Source organism: Coenobita brevimanus, chromosome 15, assembly GCF_032717465.1.
Source record: "Coenobita brevimanus isolate Jiangsu-jjx chromosome 15, ASM3271746v2, whole genome shotgun sequence".
NCBI lineage: Eukaryota > Metazoa > Arthropoda > Malacostraca > Decapoda > Coenobitidae > Coenobita > Coenobita brevimanus.
Window position 1 is genome coordinate 13,642,839 of NC_136968.1, and position 20,136 is coordinate 13,662,974.

At 43.7% G+C, this 20,136-nt stretch overlaps 1 protein-coding gene across 1 annotated transcript in view; it reads right to left on the reverse strand.

The window, feature by feature from the left end:
* Nucleotides 1-20,136, reverse strand: part of LOC145390675 (putative RNA polymerase II subunit B1 CTD phosphatase rpap2) — a 206,318-nt gene that overhangs the window by 12,442 nt on the left and 173,740 nt on the right. The window contains exon 9 of the mRNA XM_080265468.1: nt 6,497-6,646. Within this exon, the coding sequence (XP_080121594.1) occupies nt 6,497-6,646 (150 nt within the window). The remainder of the gene's footprint in view (nt 1-6,496; nt 6,647-20,136) is intronic.

Below are 20,136 nucleotides of genomic sequence, written 5' to 3' on the forward strand. Positions count from 1 at the left end.
ACCTGGCATGCTTGATCAGCAGAGTGGAAAGGTCAGCCATTCTCTGGAGTTAATCTTCCAAATAACACCAGAACCTGGAGATACTCTTCCAAATAACCGCAAGATTATCCTTCATGTACTTTGCCAGCACTTGGGAGTTCTCCCAGTGATACACGAGGAGGAGTTTGAGCTTCAAGTCCCCCTCTGCACTAGCACCAAAGAGGAGAGTAGGGCAATCCTTAGCTACCTTAAACCCTGGCACACACTGTTCTTACTTGCTTGTATGTCTTCTGGAAGATACATTTCCAAAGCAGGCTGGTTTAATCAATGTTGAGGAAATTTTTGGAGAGTATCCTCCTTCCTCTATGAATGCCTTCAGCTTTGCAGGGATGGCTTCAGCCATCACATGGTCAACACTTGCAGCCTCGCCATGCATGATCACATGTCTAAGGCCAGCACAGGTCTTAAACCACTCAAACCAACCCTTTCTGGCCATGAATTTCTCCTTTGCTTCCATTCTTTGCTTATCTTTGAGAGCGTTCCACAGATCAAGTGCCTTAGTGCAAACTTCGATGCAAGGGCTGCTTTGCTCAGTTCAGTTCATTAAGCCACAGAGCTAAGAGACGCTCCATCACCTCCATTATAGACTTCCTTGTTCTGGCTTGTTGTTTAACAGTCAGGATAGGCACGTTCTGCAATGCCGCTAGTACAGCATCTGATTTCTGTATCACCATTAAGACCATGGACTGCGGTACCTTTAAGGCCTTGGCAATCTTACTTGCTCCCTGCCCCTTCTTATGGTACTTGTCCTTGAAGCATTAGTAGCACTAGATATGATTTCTAAGTTATGAATTCAGTTATTTCACATACAAAATGTTATCGCTCAACTTACTGTCACATGCAACACTATTCACTGTGTATTTGTACTGTTATTTGGTGATGGCAATGGAGTTTCAATGACCATACACAAGTGAGGAGGTTAGGTAACTCAGAAAACACAAGGAAGACAATCACAGGTGTGCAACACTTGAGTGAGTGGATGAACATGACGGAGTCTTCAAAATGGTGTGCAAAGGCACCTGCGCGGATGCCTGAGATAAGAGTTTTCCACAAGTAAATAGTAAGCAGCCATCTTGGGTCAAATGCCTGACTGTCAGCTTGCATGCATCACTGCATCCACACAGGATTGTCCAAAGTGGCCATTACAGTATCGTTCTGGTGAATTTCACGGTCATTTTACCATCAGTATCGTGAAGCTGAGTCTAACGTTTAGTTCACCATTAGAGTGATTGATCACATAATGAACAAAAACATATAGTGAGGCATGACTGTACCACATTCTTCCTTTTGGCACTATTAAGGCTATCCAATAAAAGACCTGAGACTCAGATTTTGCCCTGTACACCCCCATTCTGGCCCTATGTTTGGCAGCCAAATATTCTTCTCTCTTACCACCCCTTTTCCGTTACTGGAAAAATTTCATCCTACTACCATGCTATCTTTTCTTCCTGGGCCACTTGTCTCAAGAGACTGACTCTAAGAGCTTTATAATGCTCATTAACACTTCTGTTTACAGCCCCCTGTTCGGACACCACTGTATTCATCACAATATAGAAGTCTTCCCTTCTCGCTTGGCTTTTCAACTTGCATATACTCCTCCTGGGTGCATAGGTCCTTTTCTTCACTACCCACTTCACTAGTACCCTGTCACATATCAGTAATTTGTGTTGCTGCACACACTCCTCACTCCGTACAACTTTAACATCCTTCACTAACCTCCTACCAGCACTCCTGATCAGGAAATGATCTATGTGGCTACTCCCAAACCCATATGTAATCAGTCTACTCTCTCTCTCTCTTCCTAAAATGCATGTTGCATATAATCATGTTCACTGAATCCCTGAACACAAGTATCCTTTCTCCTTCGACATCCCTCATACCATATGCACATTCCCCCTGCAATCCTTCATATCCTTGAGCTGCTACAGTACACCCACATGACCATTTAAATCCCTGTCCAAACCTACAATCTCATCATCCCCCATACCACCAATCACACATCAATTCATCACAGAATCTGTCATTTTCTTCATTATCCAAGCTAAACTGAGAGTCATATGCGGCTGAGGCCTGGGGCTTTCCAAACTATGTTTTCAAAGCTATAATTCTGTTGATGTGGATGTGATAGGAAGCGTTATGAGGAACATACTGAGGTGGTTTGGCCATGTGGAGAGGATGGAGGGTGAAAGACTGACGAAGAGAGTGTATGTGAGTGAGGTGGAGGGGGAAAGAGGGAGGGGGAGGCCGAGGATGAGATGGAGGGATGGGGTGGAGAGGTATATGAGAGAGGGGGGTGTGAGTTGGGAGCAGGGGAGTGAAATGGCGGGGGACAGGGCGACTTGGAGGCGATTTGTTTGTGGCCACCCCAAACGGGACTGAGGCGTCTGGCAACAGATAGATAGATAGATAGACATTCATAACACATTCCATCCATTTTTCTTTGACCAGCAGTATGGATCAGTTGGGTCAAGGATTGTGTGGGTAAAGTTGAAAGTTGGAATACAAATGTGGGCAATTGTGTGTGTGTATGCGCCAACGCAAGATCGTGCTAGAAGAGTGAGAGAAGAGTTCTGGACAAATGTGGAAGTGTGCATGGAAAAGTTTGGAAAGAATGAGAGAGTGTTTTTGATTGGTGATATGAATGGTAAAGTTGGTAATGTGAAGGTGGATGGAATAGTTGGTGAGTGGGGTGTGCCTGCTGAGATAGATGAGAATGGGAGTGCATTAGTGGACATTTGTGCTGGGAGGGGGTTGGTGATAGCCAATACCCTCTTCAGGCATAAAATGATCCACAGGTATACATGGCGAGTGATGAGAAGGGTGGGTGGTGAACTGAATGAAAGGAAGGCAATGATTGATTATGTGTGTGTGGATGAAAGGATGCGAAGATGTGTAATGGATGCAAGAGCGTATAGAGGTTGGGGGAGTGGACTTTCTGACCACTACTTGGTGGTGGCCAGAATTAAAATTCAAGTAAGATGGAGGAATAGACGCGAAAGACGAGAGGAAGGAGTAGTTGCAAGGAGAGTGGAAAGGTTACAAGAGGATGAGAAAAAGGCAGAGTATAAGAGAGAAGTGGAGGAACGATTGGGCAAATATGAATTGGAGCAGATGGGAGACGTGGAAGGTATGTGTAATATATTTACAGAAGAAATATGTGCAGCATGTGATGTGGTGTGTGGAAGGAAGAGAAGACGGAGGGGGGTGCAAGGAACAGCGTGGTGGACTGAAGAGGTGAAACAGGCTGTGGCACAAAAGAAGAAAGCATACAATGAATGGATGAGAAATAGGGCGTGGAAGAAGTTGAGAGGCGGAAGAGAGAGTTATATGTGGAAAGGAAGAGAGAGGTGAAAAGATTAGTAAGAGAGAGTAAGAAGAGAGTGGATGAGGAATTTGGAAGGAATTTGAGTGTAAAGTGGAGGGACTGTAAGAAAATGTTCTGGAGAGAAGTGAAAAGAGTAAGACAGGGTGGAAGTGAAGTTAGCAGGGGAGTGAAAGATAAAAATGGTAGATTACTAGTGGAGAAGGGAGAAAAAGTGAGCAGATGGAGAGAACACTTTAAGGAATTGTTGAACGTAGAGGATGGAAGTAATGCGAGTATAAGTGGCTGGGGAATGGCTGGGAGAAGGAGGGAGATGAGAAGACAGGAAGAAATCAGTAGGATAGAAGTTGTGGAAGCAATGAAGAAAGTTAAATCGGGGAAAGCCCCAGGAATTGATGGAGTGTGTGGTGAAATGCTGAAGCATGGGGGAGAGATAGTAGTAGAATGGATGTGGAAGATGTGCAGATTGGCGTAGGAGGAAGGTAGAGTCCCGGAGGATTGGAAGTCAGGTATAATTATTCCCTTGTACAAAGGAAAAGGGGAAAAAGAAGTGTGTGGTAATCATAGAGGCATTTGTCTTCTTAGTATAATAGGAAAAGTGTATGGTAGGATACTTATAGACAGAGTTAGAGAAAGAACAGAGAAATTAGTTGGAGAAGAACAGGGAGGCTTTAGGAAGGGAAGAGGTTGTGTAGATCAGATATTCATTCTTAGATCTTTAGTGGAAAAGTTTCTAGAGAAGGGAAAGAAGTTGTATGTGGCTTTCATGGATTTGGAGATAGCATATGACAGGGTGGATAGACAAGGATTGTGGAAAGTGTTAAGAATATATGGAGTAGATGGGAAGTTGTTGAATGCTGTGAAGAGTATGTACGATGGTGCGAAGGCTGCAGTGCGTGTGGATGGTGAACTAAGTGAATTTTTCTCTTTGAAAGTTGGTTTGAAACAGGGATGTGTCATGTCTCCATGGTTGTTCAATCTGTACATGGATGGGGTAATAAAAGAGGTACAAGGTAGGGTAGTGGATGTTGGAGTGGCCCTGGTGAGAGAGGATAGTGTTTGGAAACTCCCTGTACTTTTGTTTGCAGATGATACTGTGTTGTTGAGTGAAGACGAAGGGGAGCTGCAAGGCTTGATGGATGAGTTTGAGAGAGTGTGTAAGAAACGGAACCTAAAGGTGAATGTAGGGAAGAGTAAAGTGATGGTCTTTGAGAGAGGTGAAGTTAGTGAATGTACAGCGAGGTTGGATGGTGAGGAATTGGAAAATGTGAGTACGTTTAAGTATTTGGGTAGTGTGATGAGTAAGGATGGAGGTTTGGAGGGTGAAGTGCTTGAAAGGGTACAGCAGGGAAGAAAGGTTGCTGGTTCCTTGAAAGCAGTGATAAGAAACAGGGAAGTGAGCATGGAAGTGAAAAAGTTACTACATGACAGTATTGTGATACCAACTCTAACGTACGGAAGTGAAGCTTGGACATTGTTGGAAGGACACAAGTCAAGAGTGAGAGCAGTGGAAATGAGTTATTTGAGAGGAGCCTGTGGAGTCACGTGGAGAGACAGGCTGACGAATGAGGATATAAAGGAGCGTTGTGGTGTGGATGTGGATGTGATAGGAAGCGTTATGAGGAACACACTGAGGTGGTTTGGCCATGTGGAGAGGATGGAGGGTGAAAGACTGACGAAGAGAGTGTATATGAGTGAGGTGGAGGGGGGAAGAGGGAGGGGGAGGCCGAGGATGAGATGGAGGGATGGGGTGGAGAGGTATATGAGAGAGAGGGGTGTGAGTTGGGAGCAGGGGAGTGAAATGGCGGGGGACAGGGCGACTTGGAGGCGATTTGTTTGTGGCCACCCCAAACGGGATTGAGGCGTCTGGCAATAGATAGATAGATAGACTTCACTTCCAGAACAACTTATACCTACAATTCTTCCCAACAATCATCCCTGCTGATTCTCCTCAGAACCAAACTTCCTCACGGCAGCAGACATCTACCTGCCACCTGCTCAGTCTCCACCACTTACCTCCCCCCACCTCTACTCTTCAAGCTACTCACATGCCATGATGCCAGTCTGAACCCCTTGGGTGATTTAGTTTCCTAAGGTTTGATTTTTATGCTTGGCTTTGATTTAGTCATACAGTACTTGGTTAGTAAAGGAGACAGACCACAGGCTCCATCTCCCCACACAGCCCCAAGTTCAGGCAGTGGATCAGGGAACCCACAGCCCACCAGCAATGGCTAATGGCTATGGCGGTGGTCTCGAGGCACCCTGCCAGGGAAGCTGCAGGGACACCATCTAAGCACACCTTGACACTATATTGCCCTACCACTATGCATTCAATGACAGGGCAACGTCCTGGGGTGCCACTCCCAGGTTCGGGCCCCTCTCTTGAGCGGAAGCAGCAGCCTGGGAAACACAACGCTCTGTATCCTCTGGCACAGATCAAAGCCCCATCCCATCTCTGCCCCGAAATTGCACTGATGGAGCCCGCCCCATACTTCCCTTCAAGTCCACCACTAGGAAGCGAGGGGAAAGTTTTCTGGCCACATACCCTTGCTGGCACCAATTCCTGTGTCACAGTAGGATACAGTGTGTAGCATATAAAGCACATGTAGTGTTGTGTGCAAGACATTTAAAGAAAAAAGTTCGGGAAAGTATGCCAAACTACTCTCCATATTTGTGATGCACTGGAAAAGGCTGGCAAAGGGGGATGGTCAGGATAGATCTAAGGGCTAGAGAAATGGGAGCTCCAGCTCCCCATATCACAAGCTTTCCTATCCTCTATGGACATACTGCCCTGACGGGCTGGTGCGACAGCATTCTTCCTATAATACTCCTGAATAGTTTTACTTCACTGGTGGTAAAAATATGACTAGCAAAAGCTTTCTTATAACAAATGCATCGGCTGTTATTTCACTGCAAGCAAACTGCATCATTCGATAACAAGGGGATGGATTCTGGTTGGATGCTACCGGCATAGAATGGCAATGAACAGTTGGAATTTGTGACAACACCTCGGTCAAGAGACAAATGACAGTAAAGCTGTGATTGTGCAGGTGTTTGACAAATGTACCTACAACTATTCCTTATTCCTTTTAACAGTTTTAATATGAGAGAAAGAGAGAGAGATACATAACTCACAGATGAAGCACGATGAATGCCACCAGCCTCCACTGGCAGGGGCTGAATGAGACATTGTGTGAAGTGAGGTCCAGTGTGGCCACTAGCTTCCTCACCAGCTGTCGCACCTCATGGAAGTCCAGCTCCGTCACCTCAACCACCTTGCCAACACTGACAACAATGGGATGATTACTCTCCATCTGTTCTAACTGACAAAGATCATTAACCCCTTTCAGATCATCTGATGGTCAATTGTATCTTGACTGGACAGTGATACGACCAGTAACTAAGAAGTCTCATGGATACCCCATAATTACAGCTCATTGAAACTCATGCAACTATGCCTTGGTACAGTATTCATATTGTCAGAGTGGACCAGTTGTGTGAGGTGAAAACAAGACAACTACAGCATAGTGCAGCCTGATTTCAAATCCATACTCCCTGAATAAAGGGGAAGTGGTCATTTTATTTAAACATCACTGGGATGTATCATGTCTCCATGGGTGTTCAATCTGTATATGGATGGGGTTATACGAGATACAAGGTAGGGCAGTGGATGCTGAAGTGGCCCTAATGAGAGAGGGCAGTGTTTGGAAACTTCCTGTATTGTTGTTTGCAGATGATACTGTGATGTTAAGTGAAGACATTGGGGAGCTGCATGGCTTGGTGAATGACTTTGGGAGAGTGTGCAAGAAATGGAATTTAAAGGTGAATGTAGGGCAGAGTAAAGTTATAATCTTTGAGAGAAATGAAGTCACTGAATGTACAGTGAGGTTGGATGACGAGGAAATGGAAAATGTGAGTGCGTTTAGGTACTTGGGTAGTGTGATGAGTACGGATGGAAGTTAAGAGGATGAAGTGCTTGAAACGGTACAACAAGGAAGAAAGGTTGCTGGTTCTTTGAAAGCAGTAATAAGAAACAGGGAAGTGAGCATGGAAGTGAAAAAGTTACTGCATGACAATACTGTGGTACCAACATTAATGTATGGAAGTGAAGCTTGGACCTTGTTGGAAGGACACATGTCAAGAGTGAGGGCACTGGAAATAAGTTATATGAGAAGAGCATATGGAGTCACAAGGAGAGACAGACTGACAAATGAGGAAGTGAAGGAGAATTGTGGTATAGATGTGGATGTGATAGGAAGAGTTAGGAGAAACACGCTGAGGTAGTTTGGCCATGTGGAAAGGATGGAGAGCAGGAGACTGACGAGAAGAGTGTATGTGGGTGAGGCAGAGGAGGGGAGTGGGAGGGGGAAGCCAAGGATGATGAGAAAGGATGAAGTGGAGAAGTATATGAGAGAGGGGGGGGGAGGTGAGCTGGGGGCAGGGCAGTGAAATGGCAGGGAACAGGGGGAAATGGAGGTGATCTGTTTGTGGTCACTCCTTATGGGATTAAAGCATCTGGCAATAGATAGATAGATAGGTTAGCCCCAAGATACCAGGCACTGAAAAAATATGTGTGTGTGTGTGTGTGTGTGTGTGTTCTTACCTAATTGTTCTTACCTAATTGTATCTTTACAGGAATGAGTCAAGCTCGTACTGTCCCGTGTCTTAAACCATATTTATCGTACATATCCTTAAATTTGTGAATTGTTTTGGCACACGCTATTTCATTCGGTAGTGCATTCCATTGATCAATTGCTCTGTTTGGGAAACTGAATTTCCTTACGTCTTTATCACCTCTCTTCTTATGCAGTTTTTTGCAGTGTCCTCTTGCTGATGCTTCTCCATATGTTAAGTAATCATTTATGTTTATTTTCTCCTTCCCTGATATGCACTTATATAGCATTATCATGTCACCTCTTTTCCTTCTCTCCTGTAGTGTTGGTAGATTCAGTTTATTTAGTCTTTCTTCGTAGCTTAGGTCCCTTAAGCTTGGTATCCATCTTGTAGCGGCCCTTTGAACTTTTTCAATCTTGTCTATATGCTTTTTGAGATGAGGACTCCAGACTACTGATGCAAATTCCAGGGTTGGTCTAATGAATGATGTTATTATCCTTCTTAGCATGTCTTCATTTATGTATGTGAATGCTATTCTCATATTTGCAGGCAGTGTATACATGTTCCGTACCTTCTCGCTGATGTGGTCAGCCGGAGATAGTCTGTTATTGATAATCACAGATAATGTGTGTGTGTGTGTGTGTGTGTGTGTGTGTGTGTGTGTGTGTGTGTGTGTGTGTGTGTATTTACCTATTTGTATTTACCTATTTGTAGTATACAGGAATTGAGCAATGCTCGTGTTGTCCTGTCTCCATATCCACATTTATCAAGTCTACCTTTACACACATGAATGTTTTTCTCATGCACCACCTCTTTCTCTAAGTCATTCCAAATATTTAAGAATATACCTAATTGTGATATACACGGAATGTACTATGCTCGTGGGTTTCCGTCACTGTTTCTCAATAAGTCGAATTTAACTTTAAACTCGTTTAAGTTTTTAGACTGGACTATCTCTTTGTCCAGGCTATTCCATAAGTCTATACTTCCGTAAGGAAAGCTATATTTCTTGATATCCTTCAAGCAGCTTGACTTTTTCAATTCCATTCCATGTCCTCTTGTTGCTCTCTTATCCCATACAAACAGATCTTCTTTGTCAATTTTATCTACTCCCACCATGGTCCTGAACACCGCAATCATGTCTCCCCTCTTTCTCCTTTCCTCTAACGAAGGCAAATCCAGTTTTTCCAGCCTCTCGCTGTATGACAGGTCTGTCAGACTGGGGACCATCTTGGTTGCTGTTCTTCGTATTCTCTCAATCTTGTTTATATCTTTCTTTTTGTGTGAGGACCACACTACCGCTGCATATTCTAACCTGGGGTGGATCATGGCCACTATCAATTTTTTCATCATTTCCTCATCCATATAATGAAATGCTACTCTTATGTTAGTCAAGAGCTTATAAGTCTCTCCAACTATCTTGTTAATGTGCTTTTCTGGTGACAAACTATCTTGGACCAGCACTCCCAAATCTTTCTCTTCTCTCCTTTTTGTGATTAATTCATTACCCAAAAAATAATTCAGTGATGGTCTCCTGGTACTTTTACCCATTTCCAATATTTTACATTTCTTTACATTAAATTTCATTTCCCACGTCCGGCTCCAATTGTGTATCCTATCCAAATCCTCCTGCAGTATTTTACAATCCTCCTCAACCTCTATCTTCCAAAGATCTTTACATCATCAGCAAACAGACTCGCATAACTGTTCACTCCATCTACCATATCATTTACGTAAATCAGGAACATTACTGGCGCCAACACTGAGCCTTGAGGGACTCCACTTGTTACTTCCCTCCATCCAGACATCTTTTCCTTTATTACTGTCCTCATTTGTCTGTCTCTCAAAAAGTCTCTCATCCATTCCAGAAGTTTCCCCTTTAGTCCTCCTATATATTCTAGTTTCCACATTAGTCTCTTATGAGGTACCTTGTCAAAGGCCTTCTCTAAGTCTAAGTACACACAATCCACCCAACCATCTCTCTCCTGTACCACATCAATCGCTCTTGAGTAAAAGCTCAACAAGTTTGAAACACATGACCTTCCACTTCTGAATCCAAACTGACATTCAGCCAAAATATTCATCTCTTCCAGATATTTTATCCATCTGTCTATCAGGATTCTCTCACACAATTTTGCGACCATGCTGGTTAGAGACACTGGTCTATAATTCAGGGGTTCTTCCCTGTTTCCTCCCTTGTAAATTGGTACCACATTTGCCCTCTTCCATTCTTTGGCACTTTCCCTCTTCCAGTGAGCATACAATTAAGCTGTGAATTTTATCCGCCAGTTGTTCTCTGCATTCCTTCAGTACCCAATTAGAAATTCCATCAGGTCCTGGGGCTTTCCTTACATCTTGAGTTTCCAGTAATTTATACACTTCCTGCACCTCCACTTTTATATCTTTCATCACCGGAACATTTCTAATCACTCCCTCCTCTTCCACAAGCTCCTTTTCTTTAGTGAAAACTGACTGGAAACGTTTGTTCATTATTTCTGCTTGCATTGCCGCATCCTTAAAGACCTCTCCATCTACTTTCAGCTTGGTGATTCCTTCCTTTTGTTTCAGTTTGCCATTAACAAATCTATAAAACAGTTTGGGTTCATCCTTGCATTTGTCAATTATACCTTTTTCAAAATTCCTTTCTTCTTCCCTACGTATTCTTGTGTATTCGTTTCTTGTTCTTTTATATTCTTCCTTTGTTCTGTCGTTACCTCTCTTTCTCCAATTGTTCCACGCTTTATCTCTCTTTTTTGGCTATCATACACCTTCTATTAAACCACTCCTTTTTCCTGTTTTCTTTCCCTCTTACTCTTGGTACAAATTTTTCCACTCCCAAATTATAGAGGTCTAGAAAGATATCCCACTTCCTCTGTATCTCTCTTGTTTCTCTGAATTTTCTCCAATCCGCATTTTCAAAAAAGTTTCTCAATCCTGTAAAATTTGCTTTGCCAAAGTTGTATCTTCCCTGTCTATGAAGCTCGTCTCTTGGCTCGACGTTTCCTATTAACATCTGGAACTCAATGACCACGTGAACACTTTTTCCCAAAGGACAGAGATATTCCAATGATTCTATTACATCGGGTTCTTTGGTGAACAGTGTGTGTGTGTGTGTGTGTGTGTGTGTGTGTGTGTGTGTGTGTGTGTGTGTGTGTGTGTGTGTGTGTGCACGCACCCAACACAGGAGGCCTGAGGTGGCCAGTTTTAACATTTTTGTTTTACTGTCGTCATAATGCATTAATTTCTTGCTGCAACATGTTGACAGTTACATTCTTTTAACGCATCTTAATGTTCATTGTCTGTATTAGTAGTGGGACCAAGAGTGTTAAGCATGAAATCAGCTTGAGATTTAATTGCTAGTTAAGAATGACAGGTGGGGTGGGGGGTTGGGTAGGGGAATGGGGGATGGTCGGGAGCTGGGTTAGTGGTGGGTGGAGCTTGTTTCATCCCCCCCTCCCCTCTTCCCTGGGTATTCTGAGGAAGGAAGGGGGCACCCCTGGGCAGATATTAGTGAACGTGAGTGTACCTGTACTGTATCTTACCTATACTGTATCTAATACTGAATAATGTACTTTATGAAATAAAGTCCCAAGTCTGGTACTATTTCATTTGTTTGACCTCCCAGAAAATTTTGAGAGTAACATCCACTCACTCAATGTAGTGCTGCTCTCGGGTGTCTGCTCTGTCCTCTCCTCCATCCTTCTTTCCTTCCATCTTCTTCTATCTTTCTTTTCTTCATTCTTTCCTCGTCCTTCTGCCTACGGGTGACTTTACACTCCCTCTTCTGTCTTTCATTCCTTCATTCTTTCCTCTTTCTTCTGCCTATGGGTGACTCTACACTGTGTGACAAGCCAAATGGTTTCCTGTACACCAGGAAACTATTTACGACGCTGGGTGGTAACCATATAACCAAATTTTGGCGCTTGGTGGTTTAGTGGGTAATTATTGTGCTCCAATCGGATTGAGCCGGTGAAGGTTTATATCCATGGGGTGGTTGGGGTTTATTGCTCACGTAATGCCACTCAGGGATGAGTGAGGTTGGTCACTCTCATCTTAAATGTCAGGACCAACTGCCTAGCCCCGGGCTCCTACGCTCCTCATGGGGCAACGTAGAATTGGATGATGGATGGATGGATGAACATTTGATTATCCAGAAAATTCCATATCCGGAATGGAAGAATCCCCATGTATTCCGGTTAATCAAGCTTTTACTGTATCTATCTATCTATTGCCAGATGCATTAATCCCAAAAGGGTTCCCATGAGAGAATGCCTCCATGCCATCCTGTCCCCCATCATCAGGCTGCCCTCTCTCCCAGCTCACACCCTCATCTCTTGTACAGCATACAGTACCTCTTCAGACTGTCCTTCCACCTAATCCTTGGTTTCTCCCTCCCCCTTCCATCACACACACATACACTTGCCTTGTCAGTCTCTCATCCTCCATCCCTTCCACATGGCCAAACTATCTCAAAGTATTTAGGCTCACACAAGACAATTTTGCACTGCTGAAATACAGCTTATCGACAAAACTATCTATTTAATTCAAGTACTTAAGCCAAATTCTTTGAGCTAATATCAGACTATTTTTTTCAGCTGACAAAATTCCACCAGCTGAAGAGTTAAGGCTAGGTTAGGTTCATACATTTAATGAGATTGTATTAGGATTCTATACTTTGTTAATTCATTATCAACATCATCACCCCAACTCCCTTTGCCACTTATAAAACATGTTAATGAGTTTCATAAGTTGGGTTAGGTTAGGTTAAGAAGTTTATGTACCAGGAAAGGTTTGGTTAGGTTATATTAGTGTTGTACAATAGGCTAGCATAGCTAAGGACAGTAAAGGCAGGATTGATTTTGATCAAGTTTAATCTATATACTGTACTCTATGTTAACTAAGGTTAGGGAAGGTTAAGTAAGATTAAATGAAATTATGTCTGATGTAGTGCTACCTACTTCTTCCTTCACCTTTATCATTCTTTTTCTGTGTCTTCCCTCCTCTCTTCTTATTTCTCCCATCTTTCCTGTCACTTTTTGTTAATCTTCTTTCCTTTTCAGGTGGCTTTACATCCAGTGACAAGCCTAATGGTTTCCTGTGAGTCAAGAAACCATTTATAATCCTGGGTGGTAACTATATAACCAACCCATATGTGTTTTATGGGTCAACAAGTGGGATGGAGGAGGGTTAATGTTCCTCCCTATAAAACAAACAACTCAAAGACAAATGGCCACCCCTTATGGGATCATGGCATCTGGCTACAGACAGATGGATGTTTAAATACTATGCTATGCTAGGTAAGCATTGTATACTTAACAATATTAACCTCTTTGTGCACTTTGATGCAATATGAATGATAAAAACACCTCCCAAAGCTGCATACTGAGACTAATTGCATAGCAAAAATTATGTCCTAATTTTTCATTTTGAATTTTGTGGTAGGTGGGGGTGCTCACCATCCACTCACTCAATGTAGTGTTGCTGTCAGGTGTCTGTACTTTCCTCTCCTCCATCCATCTTTCCTTCCATCCTCTTCTGTCCTTCTTTCCTTCATTCTTTTCTTGTCCTTCTGCCCACGGGTGACTTTACACTCCCTCTTCCATCTTTCTTTCCTTCATTCTTTCCTCTTTCTTCTGCCTATGGGTGATTCTACACTAAGTGACAAGCCTGTACACCAGGAAACCATTTACTACACTGGAAAGTAACCATATAACCAAATTTTGGCGCCTGGCTGTTTAGTGGGTAATTATTGTCCTCCAATCAGATTGAGCCAATGAGGGTTTATATCCAAGGGATGGCTGGGGTTGATTGCTAGTGTAATGCCACCCAGGGATGAGTGAGGTTGGTCACTCATCTTAAATGTTGGGACCAACTGCCTAGCCCCGGGCTACTATGCTCCTTATGGGGGCAATGTAGGATTGGATGATGGATGGATGGACACAAGTTATGCCACAAAGTTAATTCGTTTTCGTTTTCGTTTTTAAAGGCTCCAACATGCTTGCATGTGTCGGCCTTGGTCACCTAATGGCGGCTCTCCATGCTGCACGATCCATTGCAGCCTCCCTGTTCAGTCCCTTAACCCTAAGGTCACACTTAATGACCTCGTCCCATGTCTTTCTCGGTCTACCCCTCATAACCCCACCCCCAATATTAACACTTCTCACCTTCCTCACCCAACTATCATCCCCCATCCTCTCCACATGTCCAAACCACCTCAATCTACCTCTCCTCATCACAACACCAATACACTCCAGTCCCATCCTACCTCTCAACTCTTCCATTGTAAACCCAGCCCCTCCAGGCCTTGGACGCCGGGACGCACTGCACATCCACCTAATCATTGTCATTTCTGTACGTCTGAGCCGGCGAATGTCTTCCTCCTTCACTGCCCAGGTCTCACTGCCATACAGCATTACACTCCTAACACACGCTGCATACAAAGACCCCTTAGCACGTAGGGAGAGCCCCCTCAATGTCAGGAGAGGCAAGAGCTCCCTGAACTTCTTCCAACCACTTCTCACCCTAGCCACAGAGCTAGCTCCAGCCCCACCTCCAGCACACAACATGTCTCCTAAATAACAAAACTCTTCCACACACTCAAGAGATTCACCAGCAAGTTCAATCCTTTCACGTCTGACAATCTCCACCTGCTCACCACGACACGTCGTACACATAAAATCAGCATTATCTCGCAGTCTACCTCTGATACACTACATCTTTTATGCACCCATTTATCACACACACCACACAAGATGGAATTACTTCCCACGCCCTTGTGGCAAACTGCACATGGCCACTCTCCCTCGTCTTTGACAGTACCGCCACCAACCCTAGATATCATCACTTTTGTTTTATCTGCATTTACCCTTAAACCCTTTTGCCCCATACCATCTCTCCACTTCCTAAACCTTTCCTCCGCCTCCCTTTCATTCTCTGCAATCAACACCAAATCATCAGCATACAACAACTCCCACGGGAGTCCGTTTCTAAAGTCACGTGAAAGGGCTTCAAGTACCATGATAAACAACATGGGACTCAAGACTGACCCCTGATGCACACCAACATTCACGGAAAACTCATCACTCAAATCTCCATTCACTCTCACCTGGGTGTGAGCACCCACATACATGGCCATAACCACCCTAACCAGCCACTCCTCCAAGCCAAGCTTTCTCATTGCCCACTTCACCACCTCTCTAGGGACTCTGTCAAAGGCCTTTTCCAAATCAACAAAAACAAAATAAAGATCCCTTCTCCTACCAATATATTTTTCCTGAAGCTGTCGAACAATGAATATGGCATCAGTGGTCCCCCTACCTGGCATAAACCCAAACTGCATCTCATCAATATTCACTCTTTCTCTAATCATACCTTCTAAAACTCTCTCCATTACCTTCATTATCTGATCTAAAGCTTTATACCTCTATAATTCCCTCTTTCCAGGGCATCACCCTTCCCTTTATACACATTTACAATTACACTCTTCAGCCAATCATCTGGGACAACACACTCATAAATAATCCTATTTATCAGGTCAGTGACTAAACTCACCCCTATATCGCCTGAGGCCTTCAACATTTCGGCAGTCAACCCAGACACACCTGCTGCCTTCCCCACCCTCATCCTGCCTATTGCCTCACTCACAGTAGCAGTATCAATCAAAGGCCAAGGGCCAGACACTGGATCTGCTGGCTCCAAACCTTCCCTGTCCCAGTCAAACTCCTCATTCAACAACCGGTTATAATGCTCTCTCCATGCATCTTTAATATCCTCACTGTTCACCACTACCCTTCCTTCATCATTCTTCACACACTGCTCACCTATGATATCCCGATTATCCCTCTTCACCTGACCTGCCACCCTAAATATATTTTTCCTTTCCCCATGATTTAGGTTATCAAGTAATTGTCTCTGTGACTCAGACTTTGCCCTGTATACCTCTCTCCTAGCCCTACGCTTGGCAGCCAAATATTCCTCTTTGCTACCACCCTTCTTCCATTCCCGGAAAAGCCTTCTTTTCTCCTTAATTGCAGCTTCTACACCCTCATCCCACCATGAAGTTACTTTATGTCTTGGTGGTCCTCTTGTCCAGCCGCATGTTACATCAGTAACTCTCAAGAAATTGTTCTTGAGGGCTCTGTACTGTTCATTAACGCCTCTGTCTACAGCTCCCTGTTCAGCCACCACTCTCCTCAACTCGCTATAGAAGGCATCCCTTACTACTTGGTTTTTCAGCTTCCATATTTTCCTCCTAGGTACATAAGTCCTCTTTTTCATCATTTGTTCTTTAAGCACCATATCACAAATCAGTAGTTTGTGCTGCTGCACACACTCCTCACTTCCTATAACTTTAACATCCCTCACTAACCTCCTATCGGCCCTCCTAACCAGAAAATAATCTATCTGACTGCTATTTCCCCCAGACTCATACGTAATTAACCTACTGTCTCTTTTCCTAAAATATGTGTTGCACACAATCATGTCCGTTGCCTCCCCAAACTCGAGTATCCTTTCCCCTTCTGCATTCCTTAGACCATATGCACAGCCCCCATGCACTCCTTCATAACCTTGGGCTGCTTCACCTACATGACCATTTAAGTCCCCTCCCAAAATCACTATCTCATCATCCCGCATACCACCCACTACACGTATTAAATCATCCCAAAATCTATCTTTCTCTGATTCATCCAATCCTGCCTGTGGAGCATATGCTGATATAATCACAGCTATCTTTCTTCCCAACAGAATTTTCACAACCAATATCCTATCGCTTACTCTCAAAACATTCATAACATATTCCACCCATTTCTCCGCAACCATCACACCAACACCTCCATATCCATCTGTCCTCCCCTGCCAAAACAACTTATAGCAACAGTCCTTCCCAACAATCTTTCTGGCTGATCCACCCCTGTACCGGACTTCCTGCAAACACACCACGTCCACCCACCTCCTACTGAATGCCTCAACGACTTCCCCTGCTCTTCCCCTCAAACTTCCCACATTCCATGAACCCACCCTCATCCCCATGGGTAATTCCTGAAGTTTTTTTTTTTTATGTGAATCACACCACAAAATCTGGGAATATTAATTTTGAATGACAAAGTCCCTCACCCACAAGTAATGCCTTTACTGGCCTCCATGAGAAAACTGTGTACAGAACAACACGTACAGAAACTTACGGCCAAGTGCAAAAGGGTTAAGATAGTGTTGTATATTGGATTAAACTATGCCAGTCTTCACCAGTTCCAGCTGTATCAGGTTTATCTTACTATAACAAGACTTGGCAGTCTGAGCTAATGCTGCCTCTCCTCTGATGAAGGGACTAGGACTTTATTTAAAAAAAAAAAAAAAAAAAATCTCACATACTCTCTGCAACCTACATATGACAGCTTAAAGGAAGAGATGTGAGAGGCTATGCTCCCCAACCCCAATGAGCCACTTTGTACTGTCCCTACTGACCAGCTCTTCCATTCCAGCAGTTTCTCACATTCCTGTTATTAAATTATCAGGTTTTTGCCCAAACAAAATTAAAAGGATTGACATTACTATACGGGGATTAAGAGGAATCTCCTGATGTGGTCTTAACATACAGTACAAAATATGTGGATAAAAAAAGAATGACAAAAGAGTGAACAGACAGCCATCATTATTTTTTCTATAAAACAAATGGCCACCTCTTATGCGATCATGGAATCTGGCTACAGACAGATAGGTGTTTAAATACTGAGTTGCTATAAGTTGTCTTGGCAGGGTAGGATACACAGATATGGGGGTGTGCATGAGCTGGTTAAGGATGAATGGTTAGAATATGTCATGAATGTTGTGAGAGTATGTGATAGGATAATAGTAGTGAAAATTTTGTTCAGTGGGATGATGTTTGCAATTGTATCAGCATATGCTCCACAGGCAGGCTTGGATGAGGTAGAGAAGGATAGCTTTTGGAATGACTTAATATGTGTAGTAAGTGGTATGGGGGAAAGATGAGATTGTAGTATTAGGGAGGGATTTAACGCGTCAAGTAGGTGAAGCATTCATTCACTCATTGCCAGACGCCATGTATCCCAAACGGGGTGGTCAAGGGCTTAGAGTTAATTGTTTTACAGGGAGGGGCACTAATCCTCCACCAACCCCACTTGACACGTAGGGATGTTGAACCAGCGCTTGCAACTGCGTGAGTACAGCAGCTTACCAAGTGAGCCATTTAGGCACCCAACCCCACTGCCACTCCCTGTAGGTGAAGCAGCTCAAGGATATTAAGGAGTACATGAGGGAAGGGGAAAGGATACTCGAGTTTGGGGAGGCAATGAACATGATTGTGAGCAACACACATTTTTGGAAAAGATAGAGTAGGCTGATTACATATGAGTTTGGGAGAAATAGCAACCAGATAGACTATTTCCATCCACTCACTCAATGTAGTGCTGCTCTCGGGTGTCTGCCCTTTCCTCTCCATCCTTCTTTCCTTCCATTCTCTTCTGCCTTTCTTTCCTTCATTCTTTCCTTGTCCTTCTGCCTAGGGGTGACTTTACACTCCCTCTTCTGTCTATCTTTCCTTCATTCTTTCCACTTCCTTCAGCCTGTGGGTGACTCTACACTGAGTGACAAGCCAAATGGTTTCCTGTGCACCAGGAAACCATTTACTATGCTGGGTGGTAACCATATAACCAAATTTTGGCACCTGGTGGTTTAGTGGGTAATTAGTGCGCTCCAATCGGATTGAGCCGGTGAAGGTTTATATCCAAGGGGTGGTTGGGGTTGACTGCTCATGTAATGCCACTCAGGGATGAGTGAGGCTGGTCACTCTCATCTTAAATGTCGGGACCAACTGCCTAGCCCAGGGCTCCTACGCTCCTCATGGGGCAATGTATGATTGGATGATGGATGGATGGATGGATAGACTATTTCTTGGTCAGGAGGGCTGATAGGAGGTTAGTGATGGATGGATGGATGGATAGACTATTTCTTGGTCAGGAGGGCTGATAGGAGGTTAGTGAGGGATGTTAAAGTTATAGGGAGTTAGGAATCTGTAAAGCAACACAAATAATTGATATATGACATGGGGTTTCAGGAGTACGTGATACATGGAGAGAGCATTACAGCCAGTAGTTGAATGAGGAGTTTGACTGGGGCAGGAAGGGATTCAAGCCAGCAGATCCAGTGTTTGGCCCATGGCCTTTGATTGACACTGCTACTGTGAGCAAGGCAATAGGCAGGATGCAGGTGGAGAAGGCAGCAGGTGTGTCAGGGTTAAATGCTGAAATGTTGGAAGCCTCAAGATATATGGGAGCGAGGTTACTGTAGTTATTGACCTGATAAATCTGATTATACATGAATGTGTTGTCCCAGATGACTGGCTGAAGAGTGTAACTATAAATCTGTACATGGGGAAGGGTGATGTCCTGGAATGAGGAAATTATAAAGATATAAAGCTTTTCGACCAGATAATGAAGGTAATGGAGAGCGTCCTAGAAGGTATGATTTGAGAAAGAGTGAATGTTGATGAGATGCAATTTGGGTTCATACCAGGAAAAGGGAACACTGATAGAGGTATAAAACTTTTAGATCAGATAATGAAGGTAATGGAGAGAGTTGTAGAAGGTATGATTTGAGAAAGAGTGAATGTTGATGAGATGCAATGTGGGTTCATACCAGGAAAAGGGAACACTGATAGAGGTATAAAACTTTTAGATCAGATAATGAAGGTAATGGAGAGAGTTCTAGAAGGTATGATTAGAGAAAGAGTGAATACTGATGATTTGCAGTTTGGGTTAATGCCAGGCAAAGGGACCACTGATGCCATATTCATTGTTCAACAGCTTCAGGAAAAGTATACAGGAAAGAAAAGGGAACTGTACCTTGTTTTTGTTGATTTGGAGAAGGCCTTTGACAGAGTCCCTAAAGAGGTGGTGAGGTGGACAATGAGAAGGTTTGGGATCGAGGAGAGACTGATTAGGGTCGTTAGGGCCATGTATGTGGGTGCTCAAACCCAGGTAAGAGTGAATGAAGATTTGAGTGATGGGTTTTCCATGAATGCTGGTGTGCATCATGGGTCAGTCTTGATCCCCTTGTTGTTTTATCATGGTACCTGAAGCCCTCTCAAGTGACTTCAGAAATGGGCTCCCATGGGAGATGTTGAATGCTGATAATTTGGTGTTGGA